We start from the raw sequence: 19217 nt of genomic DNA on the forward strand, positions 1-19217 counted from the left end.
TCCCTTTCAGCTAATGAGGTCCAAGGCATTTGTTGTGGGATGTGATACATAAGTAGCAGTCAAGTACAACATTCCTTGTTTTCCTAGAGTGGACATGCAGGGGGAATGTTTGGTGCAGCCAGTCGAAAACTTCCTGTTTCCTTCTGGCTGGGGCAAACTTCTTTTGCATGTGACTAGAGGTGGGTGTGACCTTACCTGTCCAGGTAATAAAAAGACGAGTCACGCAGCACTCTCTCTCTCTTTGACTTCCTCCGTCATTGGAGCAGCTTTTTAGCTAGAAATGTTCTGTTGGCTTTCATCCAACAGAGGACGCTGGGATTATCCCCATATGGGATAGATCCACATGTAACTAAGTCTGCCTTCAGGGATTCAACTGTGAACTGATGATGTGAGTAAACTTCTTTTATATACTTTAAACAAGATTGTGGCGTGTTTATTCTTTTAAGAGGGATAGAAGGGAACTTACCAGGAACCTAATAGAGGCTCACACGAGCCTGCAACCAGCTATCTGCTGTGTGTTTAAAAGGGGGATGTGAAACTCTGCTAAGTAAAGGAACTTGCTAGTGCAAGTCAAGAAGGATATTAATAAACAATATATCCTCTCCTGCCTCCCTGAATATTCCCACATTTGTCAGGTCTACGAAGGCAAGGTAGAAGGGGCATCCCTGCCCTTGTTATGCCATACTAAAATGTCAAGTTCCCACAAATGTGGGTCTTAGGTGGAGCTTGTAACCCGGCCAGTTCTGCTGGTGAGGCATTTGTGGGCTGATCTTGCAGGTATTATGTATTCCTTGAGATACTGAGGGCCACATGGAGGCTTCTCGAGGCCGAAAACATGGCCTTGAGTCCCGTTCAGAAGGAACGAACTGCAGAACCAATTGTGTCACTTTAGAACAGGCTGTCATTTAGAACAACGGCTTAAGTTTCCTGAAGGCAGGTCCATATCCTTTGCAGGCACCTCACCTAGTGCTAAAAGTTGCAAAGGGCCACTTCAGTGAGGCTATTGCTGCAGCTAACAGTCAACCTCAGAAAACTCTGACATAATTTCAAATTTTGCATGGCTGTCATAGACAAAGCATGCAAACAGGTCCTTTAGAATAACCACCTGATTTCCATATACATTGCTGTGCAAATCACACGGCTGGTTTGAAGGCCAAAGTTCGACCGTGGAATAATTTTGCTCTTTTTGACTCAAATTTGTCATGAGTTCAAGTTACTGAGCATGTCTGACGGTCAAGCACCAGTCTCTGAATCAAAGTGGATAACCACCTCTTGTTTCTGTTCCTGTTTTTTAATTTTATTTTAGGCTTTTCATCTTCAAAAGGGCTGAAGTGGTGGCCTCATTTATACATCAAACTTTCTTCCTTTAAAAGCAAACATAATTTTCCAGGTGTATTTGTCAAGGTACTTGCTAGCAAGGATGGAGAATGTTAAATCCCCCTCTTGCCTTGGTTAGGTTTCAAGCCAGAGCTGCGGGGGGGAAATGAAATAGATTTAATTTGTATCAGAAAATCCCTGATTTTCGTGGATGTAGATATTGCCCTGACCATAACTCATCAGAACCATAATTCCCTCAGAAGGTAAAGATCAAATCAAAATAACTCTTGGTATTTTTGTGGTTGGTAACTCATTTCATGATTGTCCAAATCAGAAAACTTTATTGGACATCACATTCGTGGGACGGCATCTAGAACATTGCCTCACAAGAAAATGTCACATGGAACATGGGATTTTTATCTTGAAAAAACAAACTGGACTCTTTTGTGGCAGTTTGATGGGACTTTGTTCAATCTACCAATGATGAACAACTAAATCAATTCCTCTCACGGGGTTTGTTGGTTTGTTTTTTAAATATAATTTTTATTTGTTTTCCATTTAACATTATACATTCACATCATCTTTATCCACTATACTGCCTTGGCTCTTAGAGCCTATCAACTTCCTTCCCTCCCGCCTCATGGCTTTCAAAATTAACCTTTATATCATTGCAATTTATACATTTTCCAATTACACTCATTGCAAAATATCTCAAAAATTTAAATAAAGATAGAAAGATAGAAAATTTCTCATTACAACTCTTCAGACAACCCTGCTAGTGATGCTGATGGCTTGCAATGATCTTTCAAATATCGTATGAATTTACTCCCGTCATTTTGGAATACTTGATCATGCTGGTTTCGGGTTTTTCCTGCCAGCTTCGCCAGTTCTGCAAAGTCTATCATCTTCATCTGCCCCTCTTCTCTTCTAACTGGTTTTGAGAGAAATATGGGCGTGATAAGACTTTCTTCCTGGACTTATTCCTATTCAGTGATATATGTATTTTCCAGATTAGTCAGTTGCCTTGGAGATAGGCACGCACTCCTCTGCCTGCTATGCTTTTTGTCTTTCCCTTATTTTGTATTTGTTACATCTGTCTATCTATCTGTTGTAATACTGAAAACCTTAATAAAAAAAATTATCACAGAAAAATCTTCCTAACGTTTAGTCGGGATCTCCTTTCTTGCCATGGCCATCAGTTCAGGTCCTGTGTTCTGGAGTAAGGGAAAACAAGCTTGCTCCTTCTTCCACGGGGCAGCCCTTGAGACCTTTGAAAATGGCTCTCATATCCCTTCGGACGCTTCTTTCTCCAGGCTAAACGTAAGCCAATTCTTTCAACCGTCAGGCCATTTGCGAAGAAGTCCCCATGGCCATCCATGAGTGAAATGTACTCAAAGTCGAGATTGGATTTCATGCTCTTTATTCAGCTCATAGTGGTGAGGAGGAATGGAAGTTCCCCCAGAATGTCTGCTTTATATACATTATTTACACAATGGGCTGCCCATGATTGGCTAATTCCGGGATTCTCCTGTAGGCCAATCAGGTTGTGGATTCACTCCCACCTGTAGCTGGATTGGGTGGCTCCTGCGGACCAATCAGACCGCTGCATTGTTCTAGGACCAATCAGACTGCTGCATTCTGAATCCTATTGTTCTAGGACCAATCAGACTGCTGCATTTTGGATCCTATTCAACTCAGTACATAACAATGAGGCTTGGGGGCTTCCCTTCCCACCCCTCTGCATTGGGAGAAAGAACTCCACAGCTGGCTTCCCTCATTAACTGATTCAAAGCAGGTGGGCACTGGGCTGCAGCGTGGCTGGGCTCTGAAGTCACTCTTGCCCCAGGCTAGGGAAGGGCCAGTGAGCCGCTGAGCTCACTGTGACTTGGCGGCAGCTGAACTATGTCTCCCAGAAGGAGGCGGAGGAGGGGGAGGAAGGAAGGATCAATGGGTGGGTGGGCAGATGGCTGGACAGAGTGCTCCAATGGGCACAATTTGGGCAGAGACATTAAGTGCCCAGCAATGCGGACGTGTTAAGGATACAAAGGCAGGCAGTTGACTGCACATTCCCAGAGGTTAATTATTAAGGCGACAAAAGAAATGAAACCTGTAGGATTGCAACCTGTGCCAACAGCTGCTTCACACTATTGCACTAGTGTTAGGAAGTTGGTGTAACTAGGTTAGGAAGTTGGTGTGATTATTTTTTTTAACCCGTTTTAGAATTTTTCCTTTTCCTATTTTTAAAATTTATTTATTTAATCATTTTTTCAATACAAACAACAACTGCAAAAGACACATACAACAAAAACCATAATAACACTACTAACACAATTTGACAATTCAAATTTGAATACTGATATACCTATGACTACACCTTTTTAACAATATTTCCCCACCTCTCCTCCCCCTACTTCCCACCACTGTCTTGGGAGACAACGAAGGAGTGCGCCTTCAGGAGGTCAAGTCAAATCCTTGGGGAGTTATAGCACCTGCTGTGGCTGTAGTAGAAGCCAAAAAGGGAGAGACATGTTTTGTTGCAGCTGGGGCAGATGAAGGTGTCCAGTTTCACTAAGGCAGATGCACCAGGGCGTTCCTTCTCTCTGTGCTCCTCCCAGTGGCCATTCCTCCTCTGGTCACTGCTAGATTCACACCATTTGAATGGCAATGCCCATCAACTTTTTTGGGGGGGCGGCCCCCTCAAATATTTTAGGGGGGGCGAAAACCCCTTGACTCCTAGGGTTGGCAGGTGGGAATCTGAACAGCCACCCAGAGTCAGTGCAGGGACTTAAGGGCTTTATTTTGGACAAAAGCACTTTCTGCAGTCCTGGGTTTCTGCAGCTCAAGAACGAAACCAGAACTCCTGGCGTGGAGGGCAGTGAGTGAGAAAGGGCTTATCTAAAAAAACCAGAAAGCCTTTGCACCAGAAGCTCACGTGGCGCTAAATCTAGCTCAGCACAAAAGTTGAGAAAGAGCCGGCAGTCTTTCCCACCAGACCTCACATTCATTCTGAGCTTGTGCAGGGTTTTCCCCCCTGCACCACCTAGGGCTGATATTTTTCGGATTATTAGTGTAATCTGCGTCTTCAAATGGGTTTCCCATGACTTAGCAATGCCAGCGGAAATGTAAAGCAAAACTGAGAGGCGCAGAAGTGGTGTTGCGCTGTCGCTTCCAGGAAAGGGGGAAGTCCAAGTCGGCTTTTGAAGGATCAGCAATCCACAAAATGTTCCTGGAGGTGCTTGAAAGAATGGACATGAGGTTTGTCTGGTCCTTTTTGGACTCACTGGCGCGTCGTGGGGGTTTTGGGATACTGCCGGGCAGACGGGGGCGTCAGGCAGGCCCCCAGCTGGCTCCAGCCACCGGCCAGCAGCCGGGCGATCACCAGTCTCCCTTGGAACAGCATCAAACAGCGACACAAGCCTCAGATACGTTTAGAGACCCATGCACGCTCTACCAGCAGAGTGAATAAATCTTTGCACAGTGGAAGAGGCGGACAGAGCCATGTGTAAGCAGTATTTACAAGCATTTGTTCAGCATAGTTCTCTGTGCTCCTCCCAGTGGCCATTCCTCCTCTGGTCACTGCTAGATTCACACCATCAACTTTTTTTGGGGGGGGGGCGGCCCCCTCACATATCTGCTTCCCTTCGTCTCCAGCAAAACAGCAACAACAAACGCTATATACAAACGGAAGTTCCCAGCAGAATGTGCTGGAAATAAATAGGCATGTGACACACAACAGTCATGCCTGTACCCTTTTAAGGTGAAATGGAACTATATCCTAACAGGGGGCAGAGAGGCATAGCTGTCAAGCGTCCCTTATTTGGCGGGAAACTCCCTTATCCCAGTGCCTTGTCCCGCTGCTGTCCCTTATTGATGATGTCCCTTAAATTTCCTGGGTTTCAAAGGAAGCAGCTCCTCTCCCTCCCTCCCTGCCGGCCAGGGAGGAGGGAGTCTCCAACTGTGTTGCTTGGCTGCCCGGTCTGCCTCCCTCCGGCCTCCTCTCACTAGCCTCGGCCCCCGGGAGCCCCTCCCAGCCGGGACTGGCAGGACCTTCTGCCACCATCCTTCTCGCGGCCGCCAAACTGAGCATCTCTGCCTAGGGCCTCCCTTCTGCCCGTCACTGCTGCTCCCGCTAGGCTGTACTGCGGCTGCACCGCTGAAGGACCCGGATGAGATGAGCAGCCTGGCGCGCCCTATGAATTGCTGAGGAGCCTTGAGAGGAGAGCGAGGGCAACCACAGAGAAAGCAGTTCAGAGAGAGGAGGCCGAGGTGGAGGTGGAGGCGCAGGCAGGTGTTCCAAGGGCTAACCGTAGAGGGGGAAAGCGGAGGAAGGACCGCAAGCGCTTCTCCCATAGATTTGTAGTGGTAGACTAGCATAGATGGTCTGATCTGTGGGTTTACTTCGGGCGCTATTTCCCCCCCTCTCTTCCTCCCGCCCCGCCTGATGGAACTGAGAGCTGCAAATGGAGCACGAGAGAAAAGATACAGAACTGCAGCAGCGTCTTCGTAGCTTGGACTTTGTTTTGCGCAAAAAGTGGTTGCTGCTTGTAGTTATTTAACTGCAGTGTTTCATCGGCTGGTGTCTTGAGCAGCAACCTCTGGAAACAAACGGCTAAAAACCGGCGCTGCTCTCCCAAATGATCTGGTCCCTTTTAACTTTGTATTTCAGCTGGTTGACTAAAATCCCTTATTTTGGCTGCTGATCCCTTATTGTCGAGGCTGCTGGTCCCTTGTTTTCAAATCTGTAAGTTGACAGCTATGCTCTGGTCACTGCTATGGATTCACACCATTTGAAGAGCAATGCCCATCAACTTTTTTGGGGGGGGCGGCCCCCTCACATGTCTGCTTCCCTTCGTCTCCAGCAAAACAGCAACAACAAATGCTATATACAAACGGAAGTTCCCAGCAGACTGTGCTGGAAATGAACAGGCATGTGACACACAACAGTCATGCCTGTACAGTTTTAAGGTGGAATGGAATTATATCCTAACAGGGGGCAGGGAGGCTGGAACGCAGACATGCTGCGCTGACCCCCAAAGCACCCCAGGACCTCTGCAACCCACCTGCTTCTCCATGCAAGGAAACCTTTCCCCCCAACTCTCTTTCAGCCCTCTTTTTGAGCGGAGACACTGAGAAAGGACAAGCCTGGATGTTACATATTTACAGAAACAGACGAAACTCACAAAACAGTAGAAAACAAACTGGACTTCGGAAAAGGGCAACTGAAATGATCCAGGCAGGGTTTTCCTCCCCACCCTCTCAGGTGGGTGCCATTGCCAGTCTAAGAGAACAAGGGAGGCGTTCAGGGCGAATCTTGGCACCGCTTTCTCTAGAAAAATAGCCCTGGAATCCCGGGGACTCCCCTGCAAAGAAAGGCTGCAGCATTTGGGACTTTTTGGTTTTGAGGAAGGTTACCAGACGTCCCCGTTTCCCAGCGACAGTCCCCGGATTTACAAATCAGTCCCCTGACAAAATCTATCTATTTAATAGGAAGTTGAAAAGTATCCCCGGATTCATTGAAAAAACAAACTGGTAATCTTAGTTTAGAGAAAAGGCGACATGATGGGAAGTTGGAAAATTATGCATGGAATGGAGAAAGAGGGTAGAGAAAAGCTTTCCCCCCTCTCTTGTGGACCACCAGAACTTGTGGACATCCCAAGAAGCCAAATGTTCGAAGATTCAGGGCAGAGGAAAGAGAGGACTTTTTCATGCAGCGCACAGTTGAACCATGGAGCTCCCTCCCACAGGCGGCAGCGAAGGCCACCAAGTTGGACGGTCTCAAAGAAATTCACAGAGGAAATAATAATGATGATGATGATGATGATGATTTATTATTTATACCCCACCCATCTGGCTGGGTTTCCCCAGCCACTCTGGGCGGCTTCCAACCGAATATTAAAAACAACACAGCGCCAGACATTAAAAACTTCCCTAAACAGCCCCTAGCCTGGAGGGCTCTGCTCTGCCTCGCCAGTCAGAGGCAGCGATGCTTCCGCATGCCAGTTCCTGGAAATCACAGGAGGGCCAGGTGCTTTCGTGCTCATGTTCTGCTGGGAAAGGGACAAACCACGTCTTACGAGAAGTTGTCAGTTTTCCTGGAAGTATTAAAGAGCTTTTAGTTAAAAACAGGTGCTGCAGATTTTATGGGTAACTCTAGGCCATGCATAGGTAAGCAAACTATGGCCTGGGGGCCGGATCCGGCCCAACTGCCTTCTCAATCCGGCCCATGGACAGTCCGGGAATCAGCATGCTTTTACATGAGTAGAATGTGTCCTTTTATTTAAAATGCATCTCTGGGTTATTTGTGGGGCGTACGAATTCATTCATTTTCCCCTCCAAAAAAATATAGTCCGGACCCCCACAAGGCCTGAGGGACAGTGGACCGGCCCCTGCTGAAAAAGTTTGCTGACCCCTGATCTAAGCCATGCTTTAAAAACAATTTAAAATATTTGGTGAAGAATGTGGCATTTTGTTTTGTTTTGTTTTGTCTGCTGGGGGCACGTGGGTGGGAGGCAGGGCTTTCCTTTGTGAGTCAGGAACCAGATGTATAAAGCTCTTCTTTCTCCCTCCGCTCAGACGCCTCCCTTGCGAAGAGGACGAAGAGGATGTCTTCAGCCACAGGTAGGGAGCCAGCTGCCTCTGCCGCCTCTGCCAAGGCTTCTTAGCCACACTCTCTGCAGCCCCAGTGGCGCCATCTGCGCCCACACGGACGTGCCCTTTCAGTGGCATCAAAAAGAGGGAGGAAGCAGCTGCGGGTCCAAGGGGAACTTTCCCTCTTGCTTGAAGTGTAACTCTGTACACTTCAAACCGGGGCTGCGCACCTGCAAAGCCCAACTTCCCTGAAGAAACCTGGGAACTGTAGTTCTGTGAGGGAAACCAAGCCTTGTGAGGAACAGTTGAGGGAGCTGGGGGTGCTGAGTCTGGAATGGAGGAGACGGAGAGGAGGCAGGAGAGACATCTTCAGACACCTTCCAGGGGGAAGATGGAGCAAGCGAGATTTCTGCTGCTCCGGAGGGAAGGATCCGAACCAAGGGATCCAAATGGCAAGGAAGGAGATTCCGACTCAGCAGCAGGAAGCAACTTCTGGGGTTCTTGAGCTGTTCATTCCTGCAGACCCTCCAAGCATCCTTATTTTCCAGGGACGTCCCTGATTTAGAGAAGCCGTCCCGGTTTCTGGTTTGATCCTCCGCGGAGTGTTCCACTTTTCCTTAGGATGTCCCTATTTTCATTGGAGGAATGTTGGAGGGTATGGAATTATCTGACTCCAGAGCCGTCTAAAGGCAATCCTGTATAGGGAAGGGTTTTTAAAAATGTTTTAATGTCTTTTTATATATGTTGGAAGTCTCTGGGGTAACCCAGTAAGATGTGCGGGGTATGAATAGTAAAATCATCCTTCTCTATTTTCATCAGGGAAATGTTAGAGGGTATGTTCCTGCACTGCAGGGAGTTGAACTAGATGACCCTTGCGGTCCCTTACAATTTTGTTCTACGGGGGCATTTGTGAATGGCCATTTTCAACCTGGTGCAGTAGTGATAAAGATGCGCAATAATTTGTCCATTCGTTTTATGCCAGCATTTACTCGTTTATTTATTCCTTGCACTTCCACCTTGCCTTTCTGCCGAGGTGCTACACAAAGTTAACATGCTAAGACACATCCATGAATGGATGGAGGACGTACAGCTGGCCAGTGGTGGCCTCGGGGACAGTGTGACGGGGTCACCCTGGGCTCATCTTGGCCTGATTGCCCTCCTCTGAGGGAGAGGAAGGAATCCCTTGCTGGAAACTAAGCGCTTCGTCACTTTTCGCATTTTATTACGTCTTAGGACCTCTGGCGCTCATGTTTTGCTTTTGTTTTGCATTTGCCGTACACCACCTTGAGACCTTTGTGGTTGTGGTTGTTGTTTAGTCATTTAGTTGTGTCCGCCTCTTCGTGACCCCCTGGACCAGAGCACGCCAGGCACTTCTCTCTTCCACTGCCTCCCGCAGTTTGGTCAAACTCATGCTGGTCGCTTCGAGAACCCTGTCCAACCATCTCGTCCTCTGTCATCCCCTTCTCCTTGTGCCCTCCATCTTTCCCAACATCAGGGTCTTTTCCAGGGAGTCTTCTCTTCTCATGTGGTGGCCAAAGTCTTGGAGCCTCAGCTTCAGGATCTGTCCTTCCAGTGAGCACTCAGGGCTGATTTCCTTCAGAATGGATATGTTGGATCTTCTTGCGGTCCATGGGACTCTCAAGAGTCTCCTCCAGCACCAGAATTCAAAAGCATCCATTCTTCGGCGATCAGCCTTCTTTATGGTCCAGCTCTCACTTCCATACATCACTACTGGGAAAACCATGGCTTTAACTATACGGACCTTTGTTGGCAAGGTGATGTCTCTGCTTTTTAGGATGCTGTCTAAGTTTGTCATTGCTGACCTTTGTGGTACAAGGAGGCTAACGGGCAAAGAAATGGAAAGAAGCAGATCTTTGCAGGCAGGCATTTCAGATGCCTCAAAGCAGCACTTTTGCTGCTCAGCCCCACCCTGAGTTCCAGCCACTGCCATTCACCAACCAGGCACCTGGCTAGACCGTGGCTAGACCACCTCCTTTCTCTCTTAACCTGTCAAAGCCATGTAAGCCAGTGGCCACTGCAGCATCCTGCAGCAGGCAGTTCCCAAGGTTCACGACGCGCAAAGGAGCGCTTTGCACCTTGTGAGCTGGGGAGAGGTTTGCTTGGGGTGCAGAGCTCCGGGGCCAAGCAATGAGCTGGTGGAGACTCTTGCTGGCTGCACATGCTAAATGTCTCTCTCCCCCTACCCTGCTCTCTTTCCAGGCCTCCGCCCCCAGGCACGCTGCCTGCTCTTGGCCCTGATCTGCAGCGGCACCTCCTTCCAAGGTAAGGCAAAGTGGCCAGGGGGAGGAGATAACCCTCTAACAACACCCCCTCCTTTTAAAAACCCCATTGGCCTTTTAAGAGTGAGTGATTAGCAGTCAGGGATCAGCTGCCCCACAGCCAGACCTTTCCAGAGGGTCTCCATCACCTTTGGCAACATCTCGGTCTGGAAACCCAGCCTGGTGAGGAACGGTTGAAGGAGTTGGGTATGTTTAGCCTGGAGAAGAATGACAGGCGATGTGATAGCTGTCCCAGACATCTGAAGGCAGCCCTGTTTAGGGAAGCCTTTAATGTTTAACAGACTATTGCATTTTAATGTTTTGTTGGAAGCCACCCAGAGTGGCTGGGGAAACCAGATGGGCGGGGTAGAAATAATAAATTATTATTATTATTATCAGGAAGAATTTTCTGGTGGTAAAAGCTGTTCAAATGTGGAGCGGACTCCCTTGGAAGGTGGTGGACTCTCCTTCACTGGAGAGTTTAAAGCAGAGGTGGGGGGGGGGTGTATGGATCTGCCAGGGATTCTTTAGCTGAGATTCCTGCTTTGCAAGACTGGATGACCCTTGGGAGCCCCTTCCAACCCTACAATTCCACCCAGAACAAAGAGCCTGTTGGCAGGGCTGAGGCAGGGGCCTCATCCACAGACTCCAGAGCCAACAGCGGGTGCGACACCAGAGCATGGAACTCTGAAACAGATGTTAAATGCAAAGGGAGAGCCAAGCAGAAACTGTCCGCCAATCCCTGAGCAGACTGTTCCGCAGGCTTTCGTGGCACAGGGCTTGCCAGCGCTTGGGAACCAGAGAGTAAGGGGCAGTGGTGGTCTACCAACATGCTCAGGAGTCCGTATGATGCCTTCAAGGGGTGCGTGGCCTGAATGCCTTTGCACCTTTCGGAAAGCGCTCTCTTCTTTGCAATACAATAAGCAGGTCAAGTCGTGGTTCTCCATCTGAAACCGCACACCGGTCATCTTGGGGAGGGAGGTTAGGAGGTCATCCGTCTGCACCAGCAGAAAAGGCTTACCAAGGGTCCCAGGGAGCCTCTTCAAGAGTTTTCTCTTTTCAGATGCAGCCGCAAATGTGCAGCCGCACATATCTTCTGACCTTGTCGTGCAGAAGCCTTCCTGTGGTAAGTCCTGCCCGCTTTGCACAAGCAAGTCAGACCGGTTTGAGAGGGGTGCTGTGGGTCTGGGGCAGGGGTCTGCAACCTTTAACACAAAAAGAGCCACTAGGACCCATTTCCGAAGAAAAACAACAACTGGGAGCCACAAAACCATTGCAACATTTAAAGCATGCGCGTCGCTGCCCTCCGATCTGACAGCGGGCAGGAAGGTGACGTTGGGACGGTGCGTGACGAACGCACGCACCGCCCCCATGCGACGTCACAGCCAGTACAGCGCCCGCCACAGTGGGGAGTGTCGGGGCACACAATGCGCCTCCTCCCCTCGCTAGTATCCGCCCCGGAGCCGCGGCAAAGGTGTAAAAGAGCCACGTGCGGCTCCGGAGCCGCGGGTTGCAGACCCCTGGTCTGGGGGAACGATTGGTCTATGGAGGGACGATAGCCAATGAAGCCTAGCTTTGGGAACCTTCCCCCCCGGAACATGAAGGTTGTCCCTCCAAGACCCAGCCGGAGCATCTTGAGTTATCCTTAGTATAGAGTGCAAGACTTGTCAGGAAGAATTGGTCAGCCTCTCCTTAGAGAACTCCCAATATTTAGATGCAGAAGGATTAAAGCCCCTACAGGGAAATATTTCTTTGCACAAGGAATATTGCCTCAAATCCAGCAGGTACCTCAAAGCAGCCCACAAGCAGCAAGCTGGATGTTGGAAGACCCAGGAGAGAGAAAAGAAAGGACTTCTTTATGAAGCACGCAGTTAAACGGTGGAACTCCCTGCCACAGGAGGCAGTGATGGCCACCAATTTGAATGGATTTAAAGCAGGATTAGATGGACTCATGGAGGCGGAGAGGGCTATCGATGGCTCCTAGCCAGGCTGGCTCTGCTCTGGCTCCACTGCAGGGGGAGTCAATGCTTCTGAAGGAGGGGAGGGGGGGTCTTGTGCAGTGGCGTAGCGTGGGTTGTCAGCACCCGGGGCAAGGCAAGTAATTTGCGCCCCCTAACCCATGGATTTGCCCTAACCCCAGATGTTGTGCCCGGTGCGGCCGGCCCCCCCTGCACCCCCCACGCTACGCCACTGGGTTGGCCAGTTGGTGTTAAAAAAAGATAGAACTTTTTTTATGTATGCTACAACAGCAGCAAGAATACTCACTGCAAAGTATTGGAAGACGCAAGATTTACCCACACAGGAAGAATGGCAGATGAAGTTGATTGACTGCATGGGATTGGCAGAAATGACTGGCAGAATCCGCAACCAGGGAGAAGAGTCGGCAGAAGAAGATTGGAAGAAATTTAAGGACTATTTACAGAAATACTGCAATATTAAGGAATGTTGAATGATGTTGGATTGAAATTAAGTGGTTTCTAGCTGTAATGGTATAAAAGGTTATGAAAAAATGGTTTTTTAAAGTAAAAGTTTAAGTTTCAAGAACTTGGATAGAAAATAAGGTGTTATTTAGCGGTAATGCTATGAGATAAGGATTTGCTGAACAAATAATTTGAACTAGAAAACAAGAAGGGGAGGTATGAGGAGGTCAGGGAAATATGTTATTGAAAAATAAGTTGTGAATTTTATGTGTTTTTAATATATATTTTTTCTAATTTTTTTGCATTTTTCTCTTTGTATAAAATTGAAAACTTTAATAAATATCTTATTAAAAAAAGGAATTTATTAAATTTATTATTTGTGGAGCCCCCGCGGGCCGAGGCAGCCGAAGCCCCCTCCCCTTGGGCGCCCGGCGGAGGAAGGAACCACGGCCCGCCGGGCGGCCAGCGGCCTCTCTCCCGGTGCTGGGGGTGCACGGAGGCGGCGGCAGCGGCAGCGGCAGCGGCGGCTTCTCCTCCTCCTCCTACGGAGGCTGCCCCAAGGTGAGCCCGAGCCTTTCTCCCTGCTCCGCGTCTGGCTGCCTTGCTCTGCCGCGGGGGCGACAGGGGGTGTGTGTGTTGTGCGTTGCGTTCTGCCTCCCGGGGCGGGAGGGAGCATCCCGGAGCCGCCTCCTCCTCCTCCTGCGCGGGGCATGTGCCAGAGGAGGCTCCCCGGGAAATGGCCCTGGGCGCTGGGGGGTCTGGGCGGCATCCGCGGCGGCGGCGCTGAGCGAGGCGAGGAGGGGAAGCTGCCGGCGGGCGAGGGATGCGCGGGCTGAGCGAGGGGCGTTCCCCTTCCCTCTGGACTCGCGCCCCCCCCAGAAGTTGCGCCCGGTGCCGCCGGCACCCCTGGCACCCCCCACGCTACGCCACTGGTCTTGTGTTCGAATCCTGCTTGTGTGTTTCCCATCAGGGCACCTGGTTGGCCACTGTGAGAAGAGGATGGTGGACCAGATGGGCTATTGGCCTGATCCTGCACTCTCTTATATACTTGTCCACACCTGGGCAGCCATTTGGAACTTGTATTCCAGAGGGTGGGGGAAGCTGGGAGAGCCTGCTAGCCCCCCCCCCCCAAATTTAAAGGTGATTCATGGTACCTTAAAGACTGATAATTTTGAGGCAAGCAGGTGGGGTGCCTGAGTGGGGCAGTCTTTTACGATGCAGCCTGAGGCTATAAAGCACATTTAAAGCCTTCAGATTGGAAGGTGTGGAGAACAGTCCTTTGGGGGAGCAGATAAGACTTGGAGCGCTCACTGCCAATGTTCTCCCCGCAAGGCATTTATTGAAACCAGCAGGACCCCCACCCCCCACAAAGAGGGCTTCTGTCTGGCCGGCACATGCACACACCCCCTTTGCTTTCTCAATGTCCATTGAAGATTGCCCTGGTCCCCACAGGTGTGCAGTCTGCCCTCTGTACCACAATAATTTCTTTCTTTTTTAAAAAAATGATACAGGAAGAAAAAAAGAAAGAGAAAACACAAATACCAAATTACACACAGCAATAACCACAGGCACATAATTTTCTTAACAAACAATAAAACATAATTTGGTCTTAACACTAAAGACCCAGTCTATTCCATATTCCGATTTCATATTACTTATTGCCAATACACACTTTTATCATAATTAAACTATTTCTTAATATATCTAATTTCTTATATCTACCTTGCAACTATTACTGAAGTTCCTTGAATGCTGCAACAGAATTTAAACTGCACCCCAGTAATTTCATGCGCCATGTGCCTGGTCCTCCAGAACCACTCCCTCCAAAGGGGTGGCCGTTTGGCCTTCCTTTCGGACCCTGCCAGGTGACTCCGTGTGGTCTCTCCTCCTCCTCCTCTTCAGGAAAACAGATCCGCATCCCGTGCGAGGGCTACACAGATTACGAAGACAGCGGCGTCATGTACTGGCTGGCCAACGGCCAGTTCGTGTCAGAATTGTACCCAGGTGGAGAAGTGAGCGAGGGGCGCACTGAGTGAGTAAACCCTGCGGCTTCCGGGGGACCCGGCAGTCGGTCCGTTTCACTGCAAGTGGTTGGGCTAGATGGGACTTGGGATCCCCCCCAAAAAAACCCCTGCAGTTCTATGGTTCTGAAATGTCAGAGCATGGAGAAGGTGCCAGGTTCAGTCCCCAGTGGCAGCCCCTCCAGGGAGGGCTGGAAACACCTTCCCTTCTGACTCCGTGGAGAGCGACTGCTGCTGGTCGGAGGAGCTCGATGGAGCAGCTGGCTGACTCCCCTCGAAGGCAGCCTCTCATGGACGGAAAGTCGGGGAAATGGTCTTCCATGGTTTCCCCATGAGCCCACAAGGGGCCACAAGGAGGAGAGGCTTTGCTCGGGGTCCAGCCTTTCCATGTGGCACCTGCAGCTTTCGGAGGACCAACCTCTGCTGTTGCACCTGGCCACGTTCAAGGTGGTCCAATTATCAACGGCTACCAGCCACAATGAAGGGACGCGGGTGGCGCTGTGGGTTAAACCACAGAGCCGATCAGAAGGTCGTGGTTCGAATCCCCGCGACGGGGTGAGCTCCCGTTGCTCAGTCCCAGCTCCTGCCAACCTAGCACTTCGAAAGCACGTCAAAGGCCAAGTAGATAAATAGGTACCACTCCGGCAGGAAGGTAAACGGCGTTTCCGTGCGCTGCTCTGGTTCGCCAGAAGAGGCTTAGTCATGCTGGGTACATGACCCGGAAGTTACTTGCAAGATCACCTTACCCCACATAGAATCAGAGTTGGGACCCCCGAGGGACATCTAGTCCCAACCTCCAGCCATGCAGGAATCTCAACTAAAGCATCCAGGTGCCCGCGCAACTGCGTCGATCTGTGGAACTGGCAGTTATACCTGTTCTGCATTTGTAAGAAATCAATCTTAGTGTGCTAGTACTTGCACACTGGAACTCCCTGCCTATTGATGCCAGGCAGAGATGTGCTCTTTGGGCCTCTGCAGAAAAACCCAGAATGTTTAGAACGCCCTTGTGTTTTTAGGTCATTGCTGGCTTTAAACTTTTCCCAACAATTTAAAGTTTTTGCTAATAATCTCGCCATGTTGCTCTTTTCGTCAGCCTCTGAGGCTTTTCCAGAACCAAGCAGTGTATAAATCTCATGCAACCAACACTAAATAAAGGCACACACTTTCCCCATCTCGTTCTCTCCCAAGGTCTGCTGTCCCCCTTCCAACTTATTTTCTGCCTTCTTTCTCTTCCCCACCCCAGGGAGAAAGCCAAGGGCGTCGGCCTGTCCCTGAAACGGGAGCTGATCATCAACACCTTCACAAAGAAGATACAGAACACAAGATTTGAATGCATCGTCCTCGATCCAGCAGGCGCAGCGCGAAAGGCTGTCACCTGGAAGCCGAAACCGCGATTCAGGAATCAGCCTGGCAAAGTCCCAGAGCAGATCGACAGCAGCAGCGCCTAAGGACTTCTGAACAAGAGCTCCGGAGGTAAACAGGCAGCTCCCCTATCCCTAAACTTTCTGCACCTTCCAATTGCTTGTGTGCAAGAATTGTGAGCGCGAGGCCCTGCCTAGAAGAGGAAGAACTGGACCTGTGAAGCACATTTCTCTCCAAGCGGAAGAACCTTGTTGCAGCAAGGAGCGTGCATTATGCAAAAGTGTTTGCTGGGCACTCACAGCAACGCTGTCCCCAGGCTTTCCAGCTGTAAAGGTCTTTAAGCAGATGGCCACCTGTCAGGGATACTTTAGCTGAGATTCCTGCACTGCTGGGGCTAGGACTAGATGGCCCCTGGCAGTCCCTTCCCACTCTACAATTCTAAATGCAAAACAGGTTTTGTCATCTCGTTAAGGTGGCAGCGGCTCAGGGTCCCCCTTCGCCCTGTGACTCGAAAACGGCAAAGCCCCACCTTTGTGCTTTTGTGGGCGATTCTGAAAGAGATGCTCTCCAGCAAAGAGGCAGCTGCAATTGTTGGCAGTCCCAGGTGGGGTAGCAGGGCTTTCTCCGACAAGATATGAGCCAGTTACGCCAGCACTGCGTTGATCTTGCACTCCTCTGACGCTCTGCATTGTACTGACACAGGCCTACAGCCTGACACTGTGGCCTCATTATTTCCCAAATAAATATACACCACTTGTTAAAAAAATACCCACAAAGTGGTTTCCATGCATACGTACGTACGTGTGTGTGTGTGTGTGTGTGTGTGTGTGTGTGTGAGAGAGAGAGAGAGAGAGAGAGAGAGAGAAGGCACCCAATGGGTCATTTTAGCCCCTGCAAGAGAGAGAGAGAGAGAGAGAGAGAGAGAGAGAGAGAGAGAGAGAGAGAGAGAAGGCACCCAATGGGTCATTTTAGCCCCTGCAACCTATTTTTCTTCCTTTATGTATACAGTGGTACCTTGGTTCCCAAACAGCTTGGCTCTCGAACAAATCAGCTCTTGAACGCCGCAAACTCATAAGTGAGTGTTATTGGTCTGAAGCTTGGACTCTTTCAACAGGGCAGTAAACAAGACCCACACATTTCTTCTGTCCTACCATCCAGGACAGAAGAAACGTGTGGGTCTTGTTTACTGCCCTTTCAACACGGACACTGTGTAAGGGGGCAGTAAACAAGAAGGGAGTGAGGCTCGGAGTTGTAGGGCCCAAACATCTATTGGTCTGAAGCTTGGAGACGTGTTCTGGTTTGCTAACTAGAAGTTGACACGTCTGACACGGCTTCCGACTGAGTGCGGAAAGCTCCTGCAACCAATCGGAAGTGGCGCCTTGCTCTTCGAACTGTTTCATGAGTCAAACGGACTCCTGGAACGGATTACGTTTGAGAACCAAGGTACCACTGTACAATGGTATAATAGCCAGGCTTCCCCAACCTGGTGCCCTCCAGATGTTTTGAACTGCAACTCTCATCAGCCCCATGTTGGGGGAAAGCTTGCTTTGTAGGGAGAGGAGAAATCGCCTCCTCCCTACATCTGATGAGGTGGGCTCAGGCCTGTGGAATCTTGTGCTACATACGGAAGCTGCTCTGAAAACCAACCCTCTTTCTGTATTTTGCGGTTCCACAGGGACACAAGAGGCAGGAGGGCAGCGGTGCAGCACAGCAGCCGAGGGATGGGAGAAGAGCAGGCGTCGTGGCTGCTGGGTGACCAACTTCCGGTTGCTTCCGCTCTCCATTGGGTCATGCAGCCTCTCTCTCTGCTCCAGGCGGTACCCCCTCTGCCAGCTCCAGCCACCCACTCCAGAGGAAGGAAGGAGACCTCACTCCTCAAGGAAGAAGGAAAACAAACGGGACATCGAGGGTGTGGGAAAGGTAGCAAAATTCCTGGAGGATTTTACACCTGACCCATATAGCTCCAAGCAGCACGTAGAACTGTGTTAAATAAAAGCTAGAGGTATCCTCTTTAAGTTCCAGCTTGAACAAGTGGACGGCTGCCGCTGGTTTTTCCTGCTGCCTTCGTCGTCTCGCCTCCACTCCCAGGAGGAGCCTGAAATACGACGCTTTTAAGCAGATTCACATCCCAAGCTCCTTCCCCTGGTGGAGGATGTGCCCAGTCACTGAGCGAAGGTCCTCTTTGGACAGCAGATATGCACAGGCTTAATTCATATGTGAAATGCTGTTCTCGCTGGCTTCCAGTCTGGGGGCCGGGCCCATCGCACAGGGCTAGTTTGGTCTTAGAAAAATGTAGGAGTCGGGGACAAGGAAGCCCCATGTTCTCCCTTGCACCAAGGTCCTCCTCTCAGGTCTTGCTCCTGCAAAACTGGGCAGCGCCACAAAACAGACAGGTGGTGGTGGGTGTACCTGTCACAGGTGTTTGTGTCTACTTCAGCCTGACTTTGGGGTGGGAATTGTCCTGGCTACCCTGCTGGACAACCTGGATGAGGCAAGGAATGGAGAATGCAACCCTCAGCAACTTTAAGAGGCCACAAAATCCTCCTGGGCCACTCGTGTGGGGAGGGGTGGCAGAGGGCTCTGCCCCACTGTCAGGGGTCAGGCAGGCCCCAGGTGGTGGGGGGGGGGCAGAGCAGCTCTGCTCTTGGGGGGGGGGCAGTGCACTGTGCTATAGGGCCTTGCAGAGTCCCGTCCTGGCTCATGTGCTTTTTGAATACAGTGGTACCTCGGGTTACAGACGCTTCAGGTTACAGACTCCGCTAACCCAGAAATAGTACCTCGGGTTAAGAACTTTGCTTCAGGATGAGAACAGAAATCTTGCTGCGGTGGCAGCAGGAAGCCCCATTAGCTAAAGTGGTGCTTCAGGTTAAGAACAGTTTCAGGTTAAGAATAGACTTCCAGAACGAATTAAGTTCTTAACCCGAGGTACCACTGTACTCGCATATAGCTGCCTGGAGAGGCTGGTTAGGTCCACCACCTGATGACCCACAACTCTGCTTCTGCTTTCCTTCTGCCATCAGGTCTGGCTGGGCCTTCTATGAAGGACTGCCTCAGAGGAGCAAGAGAGAAGGGTGAATTAACAGAAACTAAACCTTGAGAAGCGACACTGGTCTGGAGAGGCGAGGTGTACTTTCTCTTGAAAGGCCAGGGATCCATCCTCCCATGTTCCTCCGGGGCCAACAAAAGCCGCCTAGGAAAGCAATAGGACCGTCACCCTTTTAGGGCCTTTT

General features: G+C 50.1%; 1 protein-coding gene and 1 long non-coding RNA gene across 3 annotated transcripts in view; one reads left to right on the forward strand and one right to left on the reverse strand.

The window, feature by feature from the left end:
- The window catches only part of LOC310705478, a 9460-nt gene extending 6997 nt beyond the window's left edge, over positions 1-2463 (reverse strand). The window contains exon 1 of the long non-coding RNA XR_014525325.1: positions 876-2463. This is a non-coding gene — a long non-coding RNA (uncharacterized lncRNA). The remainder of the gene's footprint in view (positions 1-875) is intronic.
- A 1070-nt stretch (positions 2464-3533) lies between these two features.
- Positions 3534-18019, forward strand: IL18BP (interleukin 18 binding protein). 2 transcript variants are annotated; one of them, XM_083500153.1, is made up of 7 exons: positions 3534-4572; positions 7891-7935; positions 10126-10188; positions 11248-11310; positions 14507-14636; positions 15869-16098; positions 17663-18019. In XM_083500153.1, the coding sequence occupies exons 2-6, from the start codon at positions 7920-7922 to the stop codon at positions 16071-16073; spliced, it is 477 nt and encodes a 158-aa protein (XP_083356279.1). In that variant the 5' UTR covers positions 3534-4572; positions 7891-7919; the 3' UTR covers positions 16074-16098; positions 17663-18019. The 2 variants fall into 2 exon arrangements, with proteins under 2 accessions (XP_083356279.1, XP_083356278.1); XM_083500152.1 differs by lacking the exon at positions 3534-4572 and adding an exon at positions 7221-7482.
- The last annotated feature ends 1198 nt before the right edge of the window (positions 18020-19217 follow it).

Source organism: Podarcis liolepis (genome assembly GCF_965112155.1).
Source record: "Podarcis liolepis genome assembly, chromosome: 4".
NCBI lineage: Eukaryota > Metazoa > Chordata > Lepidosauria > Squamata > Lacertidae > Podarcis > Podarcis liolepis.

Excerpts from the sequence above, each read along its gene's own strand:
- IL18BP (XM_083500152.1), top strand. The coding sequence starts at position 7,458 with ATGGGTAACTCTAGGCCATGCATAG. Across the intron at positions 7,483-7,890 it reads TAACTCTAGGCCATGCATAG|ACGCCTCCCTTGCGAAGAGG; the intron begins GTAAGCAAACTA and ends CCCTCCGCTCAG. Across the intron at positions 11,311-14,506 it reads CGTGCAGAAGCCTTCCTGTG|GAAAACAGATCCGCATCCCG; the intron begins GTAAGTCCTGCC and ends CCTCCTCTTCAG.